The following is a 14,135-nucleotide window of genomic DNA, read 5'->3' on the forward strand; positions in this document are numbered from 1 at the left end:
AGGAACAGCTGGGGCAAATAGCAGGTAGCTCTGTTCTCTGGAGAGGCCTGGAAGAGGCCTTGTCAGCTGCTGTGACCGTGGCCTTGGGTTAGTTCCAGTAGAAGTGCTGAGAGAGAAGCCATCTGCAGTGGGCGGCAGGGTTGCGATGCAGTCAGGGATGGTACAGAGAGTACCTGATGTGGGGGGCCCCCTCTTCCTGTAAGAGCAGTGATGCACAGTGGATCCTCCTAAACATAAAAGTGCAGAGCTTAATGTTCACATTAAGCATGGCATTATGAGCACTGTAAAATTTAAAGAATCTTTCAATCAATAAAAATTTAACCTTGAAAAAAGAGGAAAAATAAGAATAGAATCATGTGCTGTCTGTGAAATTAAAAATAATTTAAAAACCATCAGTCAATGATTTTGCAGCTATCAAATTATTTTATGAGATTTTAAGATTTCTAAGGATCATGTGTTCATATTAAACATTAAATTTTATCGACTCTTGGAAAAAGAATGGCATTACCCTACCTGATAAAATTTTCTCCATTCAAAATAAGGCCTAGGGGGGAAAAAAGAGTAACATTTTCTACTCAGCTGAAAGTTTGATTTGGGAAATTTTTGTTAAAGAAAATTATAGCATTTCTTTCATGTTTTCTACATATTTTAAGTGGAGAATTGTGGGAAGTCAGCTAAATGAGACTAGGCTGATGAAACATATTAAGTTAAAGCAGACCCTTGCTGGTATAATAATGTATCAAACATAAATCTCAAGTATCAGTACTTTCTTGAACTTTTTATTTATTAAGAGCCACAGAATGCTGCCTGAATTACATTCTTCATAATGGCAGCCAGGTACAATGGACTTGATTGTACCTTCATGTTAAGACATAGGACTTTATTAAGGATTCTAGGCATCAAGGAATTAATTTTAAAAAAAAACACTAAAAATAATTTTTTTTTGGTGGGAGATGTATTAATTTTGATGAATTTGCTAATATGTGTTGGTGGTTGGGGGGAGAGTGTGTTCCCCAGTCATGTGTTAGACTCTTTTCTTTGCCAGTGTCCTTGAGGGGGCAAAGTTTGTAGCTGGCAGAGGTGTGAAGCATGACTGTACGTGAAAACAATTGTGTAAATGATGACACTTAATCATAATTACTAAGGTTGGAACTAAAATCAAGGAAACGCTGAGTATCTTAGTGGTGGGAACCACAGTGGTGAGATCAGTTGCTGACCGTCCACCCCATCCCCTACTGTGTTCCCACTGCCCTGCAGACACTCAGCCATTTCCACCACCAGAGAGGGTGGGAAGGGTGGAGTCCAGAGTGGCCGGGGGCGGGGGGGCCCACTGTCTCCCAGCATGACTTCTGCCAAGTGTAGAGGAGGGTGGCAGATGTTTGTAGATGTGATAAGCTCGTGGGGAAATATTTTTGAGACTCATCTCTGAGTAATGTGTGGCTGGATTTCTCACAGTACAGACTTGTGTGACTGCACACTCACTGAAGCTGGCAGATCCACCGGCGTGCAGGAGTGGCTGAAGGGCTGGAGAAGGAGGATGGGGCTGTCAGAGGCGGGTTTGTCGTGCTGTAGGCAGGAGTGGCTCGGCGGCTTAGTCGCCCCCAGTGTAGCCCTGTTACTCACATCAACCCTCTGAGGCGTCCTCCCACACTCAGTGGTAGCCTGGCTGCGACACCTCCGTGTGGGAGAGTGCCGGGGAGGAAGGGGGCGTGCCTCGGCCCATCCAGCCTCACCACAGCTCTGAGTGTGTGTGCGCGGGGCAGCTCTGTCATTCCCGGTGCTCAGCTTGTGCCCCGCCTTGGCCCAGTTCATCAGTTCTAGAAATCTGGCAGGGCCCTGTGAGGGTGTTCTTGTCCTTACCCTTTGCTCCTCTGCCTTTGCACTTTCCTCTATTATATCTCCCTTTTCTTTCCTCCTTTTCCCTTTGCTGTAGGCCGTGCCATAGCACCCATGGTCGTTTATGTGACCCACTTGTAACCCTCAGAGTAAAGACAGGATTGGCCAATCCCCCTGCACAATATCCTTTTTCATGCCTAGACACGCCTCGTGATTGTGAATGTAAGTTTACAGTGTAAAGATATCGTACCCCAGCAAAGAGGTTTTTTAGGCTAAGACATTGTAATAGTCAGCTCTTGCTGCTATGATACTGCATAACAAACAGCCCGAGAGTCACTGGTATACAGCAACATTTATTTTTCTCACTGGTTGGCTTCGGGGACACTGCTTCAGACCATGATTTGTGGGACTTGGCTCCAGGCTTTGGGTCGAGCTCAGATTGGCTCCACATGTCTCATTTTTGCGCCATAGCTTCACAGTAGTAACAGGAACACAAGAGGAAAAGTGCAAACATAGGAAGCCTCTTAGACCTCAGCTGAGAAAGGGCACATTGTCATTTCTGCTCATCATTCCATTGGCCAGTTCAAATAACGTGGCCATCCCCAAATATCAGTGGGATGGGGGGAAAGTACTCTACCCGTCTGGGGCACTGCTGCATGGTCACTTGAAAGGGAGGAGTGAAAGATTGAGAACATTTATCCGGTCTACTGTACAGTAGGTCCTCATCGTTTATGCCTGGGGCACGTGGCTCCAATACACAGGGTTGGAAGGCCATGGAAAGGGATTCCAGGAAGCACAAGAAGCTCCAGGGAGTCCTGGTTGGTAGAAGCACTAAGTGTGAAACACGTGGAGATGTTTACATTGTCCTCCTGCTCCATCTGGAACGTGAGGGCTCTTATCAGAGGTGGGGAAGGTGTGAGTGCCTAGAGCCACCGACCCAGGAATCCCTTCCATCCAGACCTCCAAACCCACTGGCAGCCTTCTACCCTTTGGAGCAGGTTCCTCCGAGCATCCACTTTAAAATTTTAGAGATATTTGAAAGCTTACTGTCTGAAGGGTTTGGGTGAGAAAACAACTGAAGAATTTGAGACAACTGTTAGCGATTCTTAGTGTCAATGATGGAGAGAAAGTTGTGGTCCGTCCTCAAATAATCAGAAGCTCATATTTGGAGTTGCAGCTGGCGGGCTGTTGCGTGTATATCACCATGGTTGTGTTTACGAGACTCATGAGATACAAAAGGCTGTTTTTGATCCAACAAGGAAGTGATTTATTGTCTTATGGACTGAGTGGCCATTGTGGTGAAGATTGATTTCTGAAAAGAGTATCTCCTTTAAAGAGCCATAAATAAAAAGTACTCTATGGGTATTTGAAGAACATTACTATTCTGTTTCTCTTTAACTGAGAAACCCATGTTGCTCAGAGAAACAGTAAAATGTGTTCTTTTGGCTGAACATGTGAAAGGAAATAAGGAAATAAATACTTATTGGAAAGCTAGGTATTTTTCACGTGGATCCCCATGTGGAAAGGGAGAAAAATGATTCGTCAGTCTGAAAGCTGCCCCTTTAAGAGAAATGCAGGAGAGGAGGTGTGGAGTTGACAAAACTATTGGTCCAGATAAGCCTCCCTAAGGCTGTTACTCTGGCTTCTGGGTCTCCCGCTCCCTTGTTCCCGTCACCCTGGCTGCCTCCTGGGGCTTCAGTGTTCCCTCTTTGCATCACGGCATGATCCCCACCTCTCTCTGGCTTTGTCCCCACCTCACAACTGGCCTTTGAAGCTTCTGTCTGTGCCAGAAGCCAGTTTTCCACCCTCTGGTCATCCTGGACTTCCTCATTCCAGCCTCTTTCCCAGATCAAAACCCAGGACACTTCACATGTCCAGTCATGAGGGTTGAGCTATGATGAAGCTCTTGAGACCAGCCTAACTGCCTCTCCTTTCCTAATGTGCAATTGTTGATGAGACAAATGGGCATTGTGGTTGTTATTTTTACAATCAGTACCGATTGCCATGAAAGTCTTTAAATGTCTGAAGTTGGGAACTGCCTGGGAGAGTGGGAAAAAATTTCCTTGAGAAGGTCCCATATGAACTGGGTAGTGATGGATGAGTAGGATTTCTCCAAGCTCCAAAGCTGAGGAACAGCATTTGAGTCAGAAGAAACAGCACTTACAAAGTCATCAACAGAGTCAAGGGGAAAAGATAACATTTTATAGGCTTCCTTCTCATAGTGAAGAAAAGAATGCATTTCCCATCTCTGTGCTTGTGACAATGGTGGGCTTTTTTGGGGGGGGCTGTGTGGGGTCTTATTTACCACATGTGGAATCTTTAGTTGTGGCATGCGAACTCTTAGCTGTGGCGTGTGAGAGCTAGTTCCCTGACCAGGGATCGAACCCAGGCCTCCTGCACTGGCAGCACAGAATCTAAGACCACCAGGGAAGCCCCACAAAAGGTGTTTCTATTTGCAGCGTGACAAGTGCCTGAGAAAGAGACCAACTCTTTAAGTAGCAGTAACTGATTTCTCAGGTCTTTAAGCATATATCAGTCGGGCATTGGGCTGGGTTATCAGAGCACTGGGAATACAGAAAGTAACCTAACACAGTCCCTTCTTCGAGAAGCTCCTCACACAGTCACACCTATTGGGATACCCCCGGCCCCTACGTAACCGCACTTGGTGGCTCGAGTGTTTCATCCAGGTAACAGCCTAGAGGCTGACCAGCGACGGAGCTGATAGGATGAATGGGTACAGACACCATGTGCATTGTATGGGCAATCGTTTGTATGGGACTGTTTCTAGGAAGGGGCAGTCCGTTAATCATTTTTTTTCATATCATTCCCAGTGTAACCCTGTCACCTGTGGGGTTGTGTGTGGTGAATACCAGGGTCACAGGGCTTCCCTGTATTTCTGAATCGTGGCTGCTGTGCAGACATGCAGCCAGATATGATTCAGAGTGGCCGGTTGGGATGGACACGAAAGTCACTTGAGGTTCGCTGGGGTAGGGGGCGGTGCAGAGGTGTCCACCCGAGTGCCCCCCGCCCCCTCCCCAGGCTTGGCAGCTGCACTGACGCGGCCCTCCCTCCCCAGGTATGGAGAGTGCAATCACGCTGTGGCAGTTCCTGTTGCAGTTACTGCTGGACCAGAAACATGAGCACCTGATCTGCTGGACTTCCAACGATGGTGAATTCAAGCTCCTCAAAGCAGAAGAAGTGGCCAAGCTGTGGGGACTCCGGAAAAACAAAACAAACATGAATTATGACAAGCTGAGCAGAGCCCTGCGATACTATTATGACAAGGTAAAGCTTTGCCATTCGGGAGGCTGGCACGGGGAGGAAGCCGCCCTCACAGTCCACTGAGACAGCGGAAAATAGTGTACAGTGTGTGTGCGCACGCGCATGCTCAGGCATAGCCAGCTCTTTGCGACCCAGTGCAGTAGTAGCCCACCAGGCTCCTCTGGCCATGGGATTTTCCAGGCAGGAATATTGGAGTGGGTTGCCATTTCCTTCCCCAGGGAGTGTGCCGTGAAAGGCATCGAATAGTGGCTGTTGATGCAAGTTTGGTTGCTGTTTAAGAAGGGCTGTGCTATAGGGACGTTTTTTCTGGCAGCCCTTTTAGGTGGTGGTGTTTTTGTTGTTTAGTCTCATAAGTTGCGTCCAACTCTTTCTCGACCCCATGGAATATAGCCTGCCAGGCTCCTTTGTCCATGGGATTTCCCACGCAAGAATACTGGAGTGGGTTGTCATTTCCTTCTCTAAGGGATCTTTCCCAGGGATTGAACCTGCATCCTCCTGCATTGGCTGGCGAGTTCAGCCACCAGGGAGGTCCACCCGTTAGGTGTTACCGTGGGTCAGATTTTGTTGCCTCTGCATTTTCTTCTGTGGTTGCTGCAAAAATTTGCTCACAACAGAAATTAGATGCAGGGAGGTTCTGGGGCCTCCGTCATAGGTAGAGTGACAGAGTGAATGTGACAATCGAGAAAGTCTGTTTATCCTGTCTGGTTTGTGATTCACTCAAACAGGGTTTTCCAGTGTGGGGAGGGGATGGTACCTGGGGCAAGCTATTTAACATTTGGGTGCCTGCTGTCCTCATTTATAAAATGGGGCTCAAATAGTGTGGGCTCAGGACTGCTGTGTAGAACTAAACAAGCCAGCACATGTGGAACACTTAGAACAATGCTTAGTACTCGGGGATCGTGACTTCATGGGAAACCTCCCTAATTAAAAGCAAAACCATTCTCATGTTTAAGTCCCGGAAATAAGTCAGAGTGCTTTATTAATGATAACACAGCATAGTTTCCAAAGCCTGGACAGTCGGAGTGAGCTGTAATGCGTTTCTGGAAAAGCAATTGATGTGCCTGCTGGTGCAAAATTATTGCTCTTGAGGGGTAATCATTTCAGACCTGTAATTGTTGACCATTTCTGTGTGGAGCTATTGTTGCTGAATATTTAGCCTCATAGACAAAGATTTGGAGTCCTAATAAGGGTAAGCTTTTGTTCCGGTTTTACTATTCATGTTGAAAGGTAAATTAAAAACTGATTTAAATATTAGTTCCTGAACTATCTTTAGTGCCTTCCTCCTGGCAACCTCTTTGGAATTCAAGACAGAAGGATTACACATTTCAGGAAGTGGAGGCATCGTTAATTATAAAGTGTTCCTTTATATGATCGTAATTGCATATGATTATGTCATTGAAATGTTAGAGGTGCTTCCCTTTAATGTAGCAATTAATTAATGCCGGCTTAATGCAGAGTCCTTCCAAGATGTAAAAAGCACTTCTCACAAATTGCACTGTCTGAAAGCCTCACAGATGGTTGATTGTTTTGCCTTTTTCCTAGGTTCTAAGTCACACAATGAGAATTGGGGCCCTCTGAAGGAAAACTGTCATCTTGCTGGCTGGCAGCATGCCTAAGAGCATGACTTTGAGAGTGACAAAAAAAAAAAGTGATTTTATAGTTTTAAATAAAGGTGTCACAGAAAAGGGGTTCGGTGTCTGTGGCTCGGTTTCCCCTTTTTCACATGGCCCAGGCATTGGGACGGAGGACTGTGGGATTTCAGCCCAAAGAGAGATCAGAGGCTTAAGGTGACTTCCCCAAGAGACAGGCCAAGTCATGCAGTTCAGTCTACATCTGATCTCCCTTGGGCAGGTTTTTAAATCTCTGGGGAAAGCAATTTCAGATTCCACAGTCACCCAGCATATTTTGTACTGCCTGGTCTCCACACCCCCTGAGACTGTCCTGCGGGCGTCTCTTCCTTTACAGGTAAGGACGTGGGCCTTTGATGGGAAACCTTGCCCTCAGTCCTGCAGCCAGAGAGCGGTAGAGCCAGGGCGCCCACGTTCCTGACCAGAAGGCACATGCCCTGCCTTCTGAACCATTTGTTTCCTGTGCCTCTGAGCACCTGATTTCCAGGTAGGCAATCAGACAACACAAAAGGTATCACAGCCTTAGACATTTTTGTTTTTTATCAAGCACCCTGGGTCCGAGTGGCCAATGTGGCCTGCTCACCCCCGGTGTCCCTTTCCTCTCCTGCTGGGCTGAGCTAAGGTCTGGCCATGTGACCTTCGTGCTGCCAGCTAGCGCTGACAGTGAGGGCCAGCATGGCTCTTGTCCAGGTGTCATGCAGGCTCAGCCACCGAGAGAAGATACCCTTCTTGGGAACACGTACACCATATGCTTGTGTGTGCGCTCGGCCGTTTGAATCTTTCTCTTGAGACCTGCAATGGTCATTAGACACCGAATAAAGGGTTGTTGGTTTTTTAATGTAATTTTAAAAAAATTTTAGGTTATTTATTTTGGCCGTGCTGGATCTTCATCATGGCATGTAGGCTTCTTTAGTTGTGGTGCGTGGGTTTGGTAGTTGCACCAAGCAGGCTTAGTTGCCCTGAGGCATCTGGGCTTTTAGTTCCCTGACCAGTGATCGAACCCATGACCCCTGCATTGGAAGGTGGATTCTTAATCACTGGACCTCGAGGGGAGTCCTGACACCAGACACTATAGTTTTAAGTGAAAAGAGAAGGAGGGGGGAGATGGGGAGGAGATGAAGAAGAGAGAAGGGAGCCTGAGAGAGTGAGGGGAGAGAAAGAACAGAAGGGGGAAGAAAGCGGGAGAGGAGATGAAAGAAGGTTACAAAGCTGTATTTTACATTTTGTGATGAACACTTTTTTCAGTTTTGTCAGTGTGACTCTACGACTCTGTGTATAAGTTGAATGGTATGAAATTGCCAATATCTATTTTTGATCCACAAAAATGGCAGTCTTACATGATCTGATCTCTCACCTGGGGGGTAGATTCATTAAGGTCTTTGTGGATGTGGAACCCCTGACCACATGGCACCCTTGCCGTGCCCCATCCTGCGCTGCGTGTGCTTCTCGCCGCCACCCAGCCCTCCTGTGACCCTGTCCGCCTTTCAGTGCCTTCCTCAGCCCCCTTCCTCCTCGTCCCCGCTCCCCGCTTCCCCCGACACTTGCCCAGAACTAATGGCCCCGCTCCCCCGCTTCCCCCTGACACTTGCCTAGAACTAATGGCATGCGTTAGGTGACTCCGCGCCTTGTCAGCTGCTGCTTTGTTCCTGTTGTCTTTCCTCTTCTCTGCCAGCTAGCGTCTCTCCACCGTTGAAACTGGACATCCTTTGATTTGTCCTAATAGGCAAGTTTTCCTGCCAGAGTCAGCAGGCATGAGGATATTATTGTTGTTATGTGCTACATGTTACGTTTTTAACCCATTCTAATAATATTTAGAAATGGGCAGAGGGAAAAAGTGGAAAATGTATGCAGAACTTTGCGGAAGACATCAAAGAACAATGTATGGGCTAATGGTACCAGGTTGGGGCTGAGGCTCTATTAAAGAACAAGGATTAACCTTGTTCCTCAGGATGCCCTCAAGTCCGTCCCCACCCCCACACCCCCGCCGGGCATATTATCACAGTGAGAACTACAAAAATAGCATTAACTCTGGGCGACATGGTTTGGATTTAAATCCAGTTCCATGACTAAGTCCTTTACCTGATTTCTCCTGGCCTCAACTTTCTTTTCTGTAAAACGGGTATAAAAGTAGAGACTATGTCATAGGATTGTGGTAGGGATTAGCTAAGTTAACACATGGTTAGGGCTGAGCCTCTTGATGAAGGTGAAAGAGGACAGTGAAAAAGCTGGCTTAAAACTCAACATTCAAAAAATGAAGGTCATGGTATCCGGTCCCATCACTTCATGGCAAATAGATGAGGAAACAATGGAAAAAGTAACAGACTTTATTTTTTTGGGCTCCAAAATCACTCCAGATGGTGACTGCAGCCATGAAATTAAAAGCTGCTTGCTCCTTGGAAGAAAAGCCATGACAAACCTAGACAGTGTATTAAAAAGCAGAGACATTTCTTTGCCGACAAACATCCGTCTAGTCAGAGCTATGGTTTTTCCAATAGACATGTATGGATGTGAGAATTGGACCATAAATAAGGCTGAGCACTGAAGAATTGATTCCTTTGAACTGTGGTGTTGGAGAAGACTTGAGAGTCCCTTGGACTGCAAGAACATCAAACCAGTCAATCCTAAAGGAAATCAGTCCTGAATATTCATTAAAAGGACTGATGGCTGAAGCTGAAGCTCTAATACTTTGGCCACCTAATGCGAAGAGCTGACTCATTAGAAAAGGCCCTGATGTTGGGAAAGATTGAAGGCAGGAAGAGAAGGGGATGACAGAGGATGAGATGGTTGGATGGCATCACTGACTGGATGGACAGGAGTTTGAGCAAGCTCCAGGAGTTGGTGAAGGACAGGGAAGCCTGGCATGCTGTGGTTCATGGGGTCGCAAAGAGTCGGACACAACTGAGCAAATGAACAGCAACAACAGGGCTGAGAACAGAACCCAAGCGTGTTCAGTGCTGCCAAGTGTTCAGCCACAATAATAAAGCAGAGGCTAGTTCCCCAAGCACCTATTTGAAAGATTCAGGCAGGTGCCAAGAAGAAGGTTAGGACTTTTGTGCCAGTGTCCTGCACCAGCACACACCAGGGTAGGGTGGGGGGATCGTGCATGTCCTGGGTGTTACAGCTCTTCTTACTCATGCTGAGAAATGCTTTGTGCTGTTTTTTTTTTAATATTTATGTATTTATTTTTGGCTCTGTTGGCTCTTAGTTGTGACACGTGGATCTCTGTTGCTGCACGTGCCCTCTAGTTGTGGTGTGCAGACTTAGTTTCCCCTCAGCATGTGACATCTTAGTTCCGCGACCAGGGATTGAGCCTGTCTCCCCTGCATTGGAACGTAGATTCTTAACCACCTAGACCACCAGGGAAGTCCCTGTGGTGCTTTTTAATATCTGTTTTGGCTGATTTGAAAATTAAGCTTTCAAAGATGCTTTCTTATTTAAATGACACTTCCCGCCCCTCCTAACCAGACACTTCCCCATGCTTCCCCTGGTGGGGCCAGCCTCCCCCTCCTCGTGCTCCCTTTGTGGTCAGGGCCATCCTGGTAGACTCCTACTGTGTCTCCATCCCTGTGTCTTGGACCCCTGATGGGGAAGCGGGCACCGAAAAGCACCTTCCTCCCTGGAATGTGTGAGGAGTCCGTGTGACCGTGTGCTCAGGTGCTCAGCACCTGGATGTTCAGTTGTTCCATCGTGTCTGACTCTTTGCGACCCCCTGGACTACAGCACCCCAGGCTTCCCTGTCCTTCACCATCTCCTGGCACTTGCTCAGACTCATGTCCATTGAGTCAGTGAGGCCAACCTTCTCATCCTCTGTTGTCCCCTTCTCCTGCCCTCAATCTTTCCCAGCATCGGGGTCTTTTCCAGTGAGTCGGTTGTTCGCCTCAGGTGGCCAAAATACTGGCGTTTCCGCATCAGTCCTTCCAGTGGGTATTGAGGGTTGACTTCCTTTAGGATTGGCTGGTTTGATCAGCACCTGGTAAGGACACACGATATAAATGCCCGTCATCTCTCTTATCTGTGTTTTAAGACTTCCTTCCTGGCGGTGCAGGTGTTTGCTTTGTGGCTCTTCACAGAGCCGTCGACACCACGGGCTCCTTCCGGGCTCACCCACGTTCGTCACGCTGGTGCTCTGCACAGGGTCCGGCACATGTCCGGGGCTCAGTGAGTGTTGGAAGCAAATGAATGAGCAAACGGGAACATAGTGAAGTGGCCTCCACCCAGATTCAGATCACTTCTATCATGAAAGGTGACGCTAAATATGTGTTAGAAGAAAGTTACTGCCTTTCGGTTATTGTAGTAATTATATAGGGCTCCTGTAACAATTTGCCACTAAGTGGCGGGCTTAAAACTGCAGATATTTATTTGTTCTACAGTTCTGGGGGTTCGAAGCTGAAGCCAGGGTGTCAGCAGGACCATATTCTGAGACTCGGGGTGGAGTCCTTCCTCACCTCTTCCCAGCTTCTGGTGGTGGTCGTCAGTCCTCAGCGTTCCTTGACTTGTAGCTCCAGTCTCTGCCTCTGTCATCCCATGGCGTTGCTCCCTGTGTCCAAGTTTCCGCCTTAAAAGGACACTAGGTGTATTGAATTAGAGTCCACCCTCAATCCTGCATCTTAACTCACTCACCTCTGTGAAGTCACATCCACAGGTCCTGTGACTAGGCTTTCCCCTCCCTTTTTGGGAGCACACTTCAACCCATATGATGTATGTGATTTCTGAAACTCCTGGGCTTGCATTAGATTTTCACAGTTACACACCAAAGGAGAGCTTTGGAGATTATGGTTTGATTCATCAAATCCTAAAGGATCCTTGTTCCTGTGACATGTACAGCAGCTCGATTCAACTGCAGGTGTGAAACTAGACTGTGAACGGAACATCATAGTGTGCTCACCGTAGACCAGGCACTGTGCTGGGTCCTCAGGGTGGAACAAAGGCCATGAAGATGAGCCCTGCCTTAGAGGGTTTCAGAGTCTGTGGAAATGCAGGGGTTCCATGCCCTGAAAGAACACAGGACTTTAATACAAGGCACAGATTAGAAGAAAAACCTACTGATCCCAAAGGCCCCAATCCTGGATTTGTAAAAAAGACAGTATCTACAAAACGTAGTAAAAGAAGGTATGCCTATATAATTAGAACCACCCAGCAGCTGTTCAAGAAGTGACTCAATGCTCTGAATCCCAGGTTGGAAACACACAGGTCATGAGAGGACACCTGTGTCTGAGCCCATGAAGGGCAGACACCAGAGTGGACAGAGACCTAAATGGGATGTTCAGTTCATGCCTGGGCATTTCACTGTCATTTCCTACCAAACAACTTGTTTTGCTGTCTTGCTATGAGCCTTAGAGGTGGACTGGTTCATTGTATCAGTAGTTCTGATGGCTTACATTTTGGGGGTAGGGTTTTTTCTCTTCTTAGGTTTAAACTGAGTCTTCCAGAAGGTACTTCTACAGCCTGATGTAGACATAAGGATCTCTTACAGAGATTTTATTTATTAAATAGTTTAGCAGCTCTTAATAACATCAGGCAGCCTCTGCTAAGTCGCTTCAGTCATGTCCGACTCTGTGCAACCCCATAGACGGCAGCCCACTAGGCTCTGCCATGCCTAGGATTCTCCAGGCAAGAACATCAGGCAGACTTAGTTTTAAAATCTCTTGTCCTGGGGTGGGGAAGAGAAGTGTCTGTACCCGGAACACACCTGTCTCTGGCCCTGATTGCTGCTGGCACCCATGGGCCTAAGTGTGAGGGGAATGGGGAACCCCAGGGATTCACAGCATTTACTGGCTTCATGATCAACTTCTGGGTGGTTTCTAATTATCCAGGCATACCTTGTTTTATTGCACTTTACAGAAACTTCACTTCTTTATGAATTGAAAGTTTGTGGCAACCCTGTGTTGAATGAGTCTGGTAATTCTCACGGTATTTCAGACATTTTTATTAGTTTTACATTTGTCATAGTGATCTGTGATCAGTGATCTTTGGTGTTACTATTTCAATAAGATTGACTTGCTCAGATGATGGTTAGCATTTGTTTTAATCATTAAAGTATTTTAAAGGTATATATGTTGTTTTTTCAGATATAATGCTATTGCACACTTAACAGACTACAGTATAGTATAAATACAGCTTTTATATGGACTGTGAAACCAAAAGAATTGTGTCTCACTTTATTGCAATTGTTGCTTTAGTGTGATGGTCACTTTATTGACGGTGATCTGGGAAACCAGACCTGTGATATCTCTGAGATATGCCTGTACATCCTTCTCAAGTTGGCATGGCTGCTTTCTCTCACCTCTGCCTTTTCTTCTATGGTTAGACCATTCCTTTGAAAACATACCCGCTGCCCTTGAGTGGTTTAGCAGCTGCTCAGGGAGAAAAACACAAAAACCAGATATGATAGCAACGTGCTGGCTTGGTCATGATTCTAGCATCTACCTTGCAGTCAAGTGTTAGTCACATCCAGCTCTTAGAAACCCCATGCACTGTAGCCCACAATTCCTCTGTCCTTGGAATTTTCCAGGCAGGAATACTGGAATGGGTTGCCATGCCCTTCCCCAGGGGATCTTCTCAACCCAGGGATTGAACCCAGGTCTCCTGCATTGCAGGTGGATTCTTTACCGTCTGAGCCATCAGAGAAGCCTGTAAAGACAGAGACAAAGCTGCCAGAGGTCCAGACATCTGACCCAGGTCTTGAGGAGTAAGAACACATTTACCAGGCTGACAAAAGTAGGGAAAGGGTATACTGAGGAAGGGACCAGCATGTGCAAAGACCAGGAGGTGTGGAAGAGTCTGAGCGTTTATTTAGGGAATGAGGGAGGGATGAGATGGCAAGAGTGAGCTGGGGTTGAACTTGATGGCGAGGGCAGCGGAGACCCAGTGCAGGGCTGTCAGCGAGAGAGTGCCGTGGTCAGGTGTGCATTTTAGAAATAAACACCTGTGTTTCCTCCGACTTCGGGACATCGGTGGTGTCTCAGTCTGACCTGACAGCCCTGATCTTTGTGCTAACTGGTACCAGTTGATTGCTGTCTGCTGGCCGAGCTGGCACCGTCACACCTTCCGCATCAGATTTGCATGCCCCCATTTAGAACTGACCAAGAGCGACGGGGAGAGAAGGGACAGGGTGGCGTCTGCCTCTTGCATGCACCCGCCAACTGGCTTCTGCTTGAGGAAGCCCAAGCCATGACTCTCTGTGTAGCTGTAGAAGGAGATCTGGAAGCTTACACGATCTTTCATCCTTTTCTGTCCAACAGAGCTTTTTGTCCTTGTTGTTGTTGGCAGTGAACACTCGTCCCAGGGGGAGGCTGAGAGCTCTGCCAGCTCCCTTCTCATCAGGAGATTGAAATAGTGATCTGATGAAAACGCCTCCTGTCTCCACAGCAACCTCCTGGCTTAGCCTCA

The 14,135-nt window shown here is 47.2% G+C and overlaps 1 protein-coding gene across 3 annotated transcripts in view; it reads left to right on the forward strand.

Moving 5' to 3' along the window:
* Positions 1-14,135, forward strand: part of ELK3 (ETS transcription factor ELK3) — a 68,944-nt gene that overhangs the window by 22,988 nt on the left and 31,821 nt on the right. For all 3 annotated transcript variants that reach the window (XM_055394755.2, XM_088837125.1, XM_055394754.2), the window contains exon 2: positions 4,913-5,121. In XM_055394755.2, the coding sequence (XP_055250730.2) occupies positions 4,915-5,121 (207 nt within the window). In that variant the 5' untranslated portion in view covers positions 4,913-4,914. The remainder of the gene's footprint in view (positions 1-4,912; positions 5,122-14,135) is intronic.

The sequence above is a fragment of the Moschus berezovskii genome, chromosome 6 (genome assembly GCF_049115385.1).
Source record: "Moschus berezovskii isolate FMDL1 chromosome 6, NW_MosBer_1.0, whole genome shotgun sequence".
Classification (NCBI taxonomy): Eukaryota; Metazoa; Chordata; class Mammalia; order Artiodactyla; family Moschidae; genus Moschus; species Moschus berezovskii.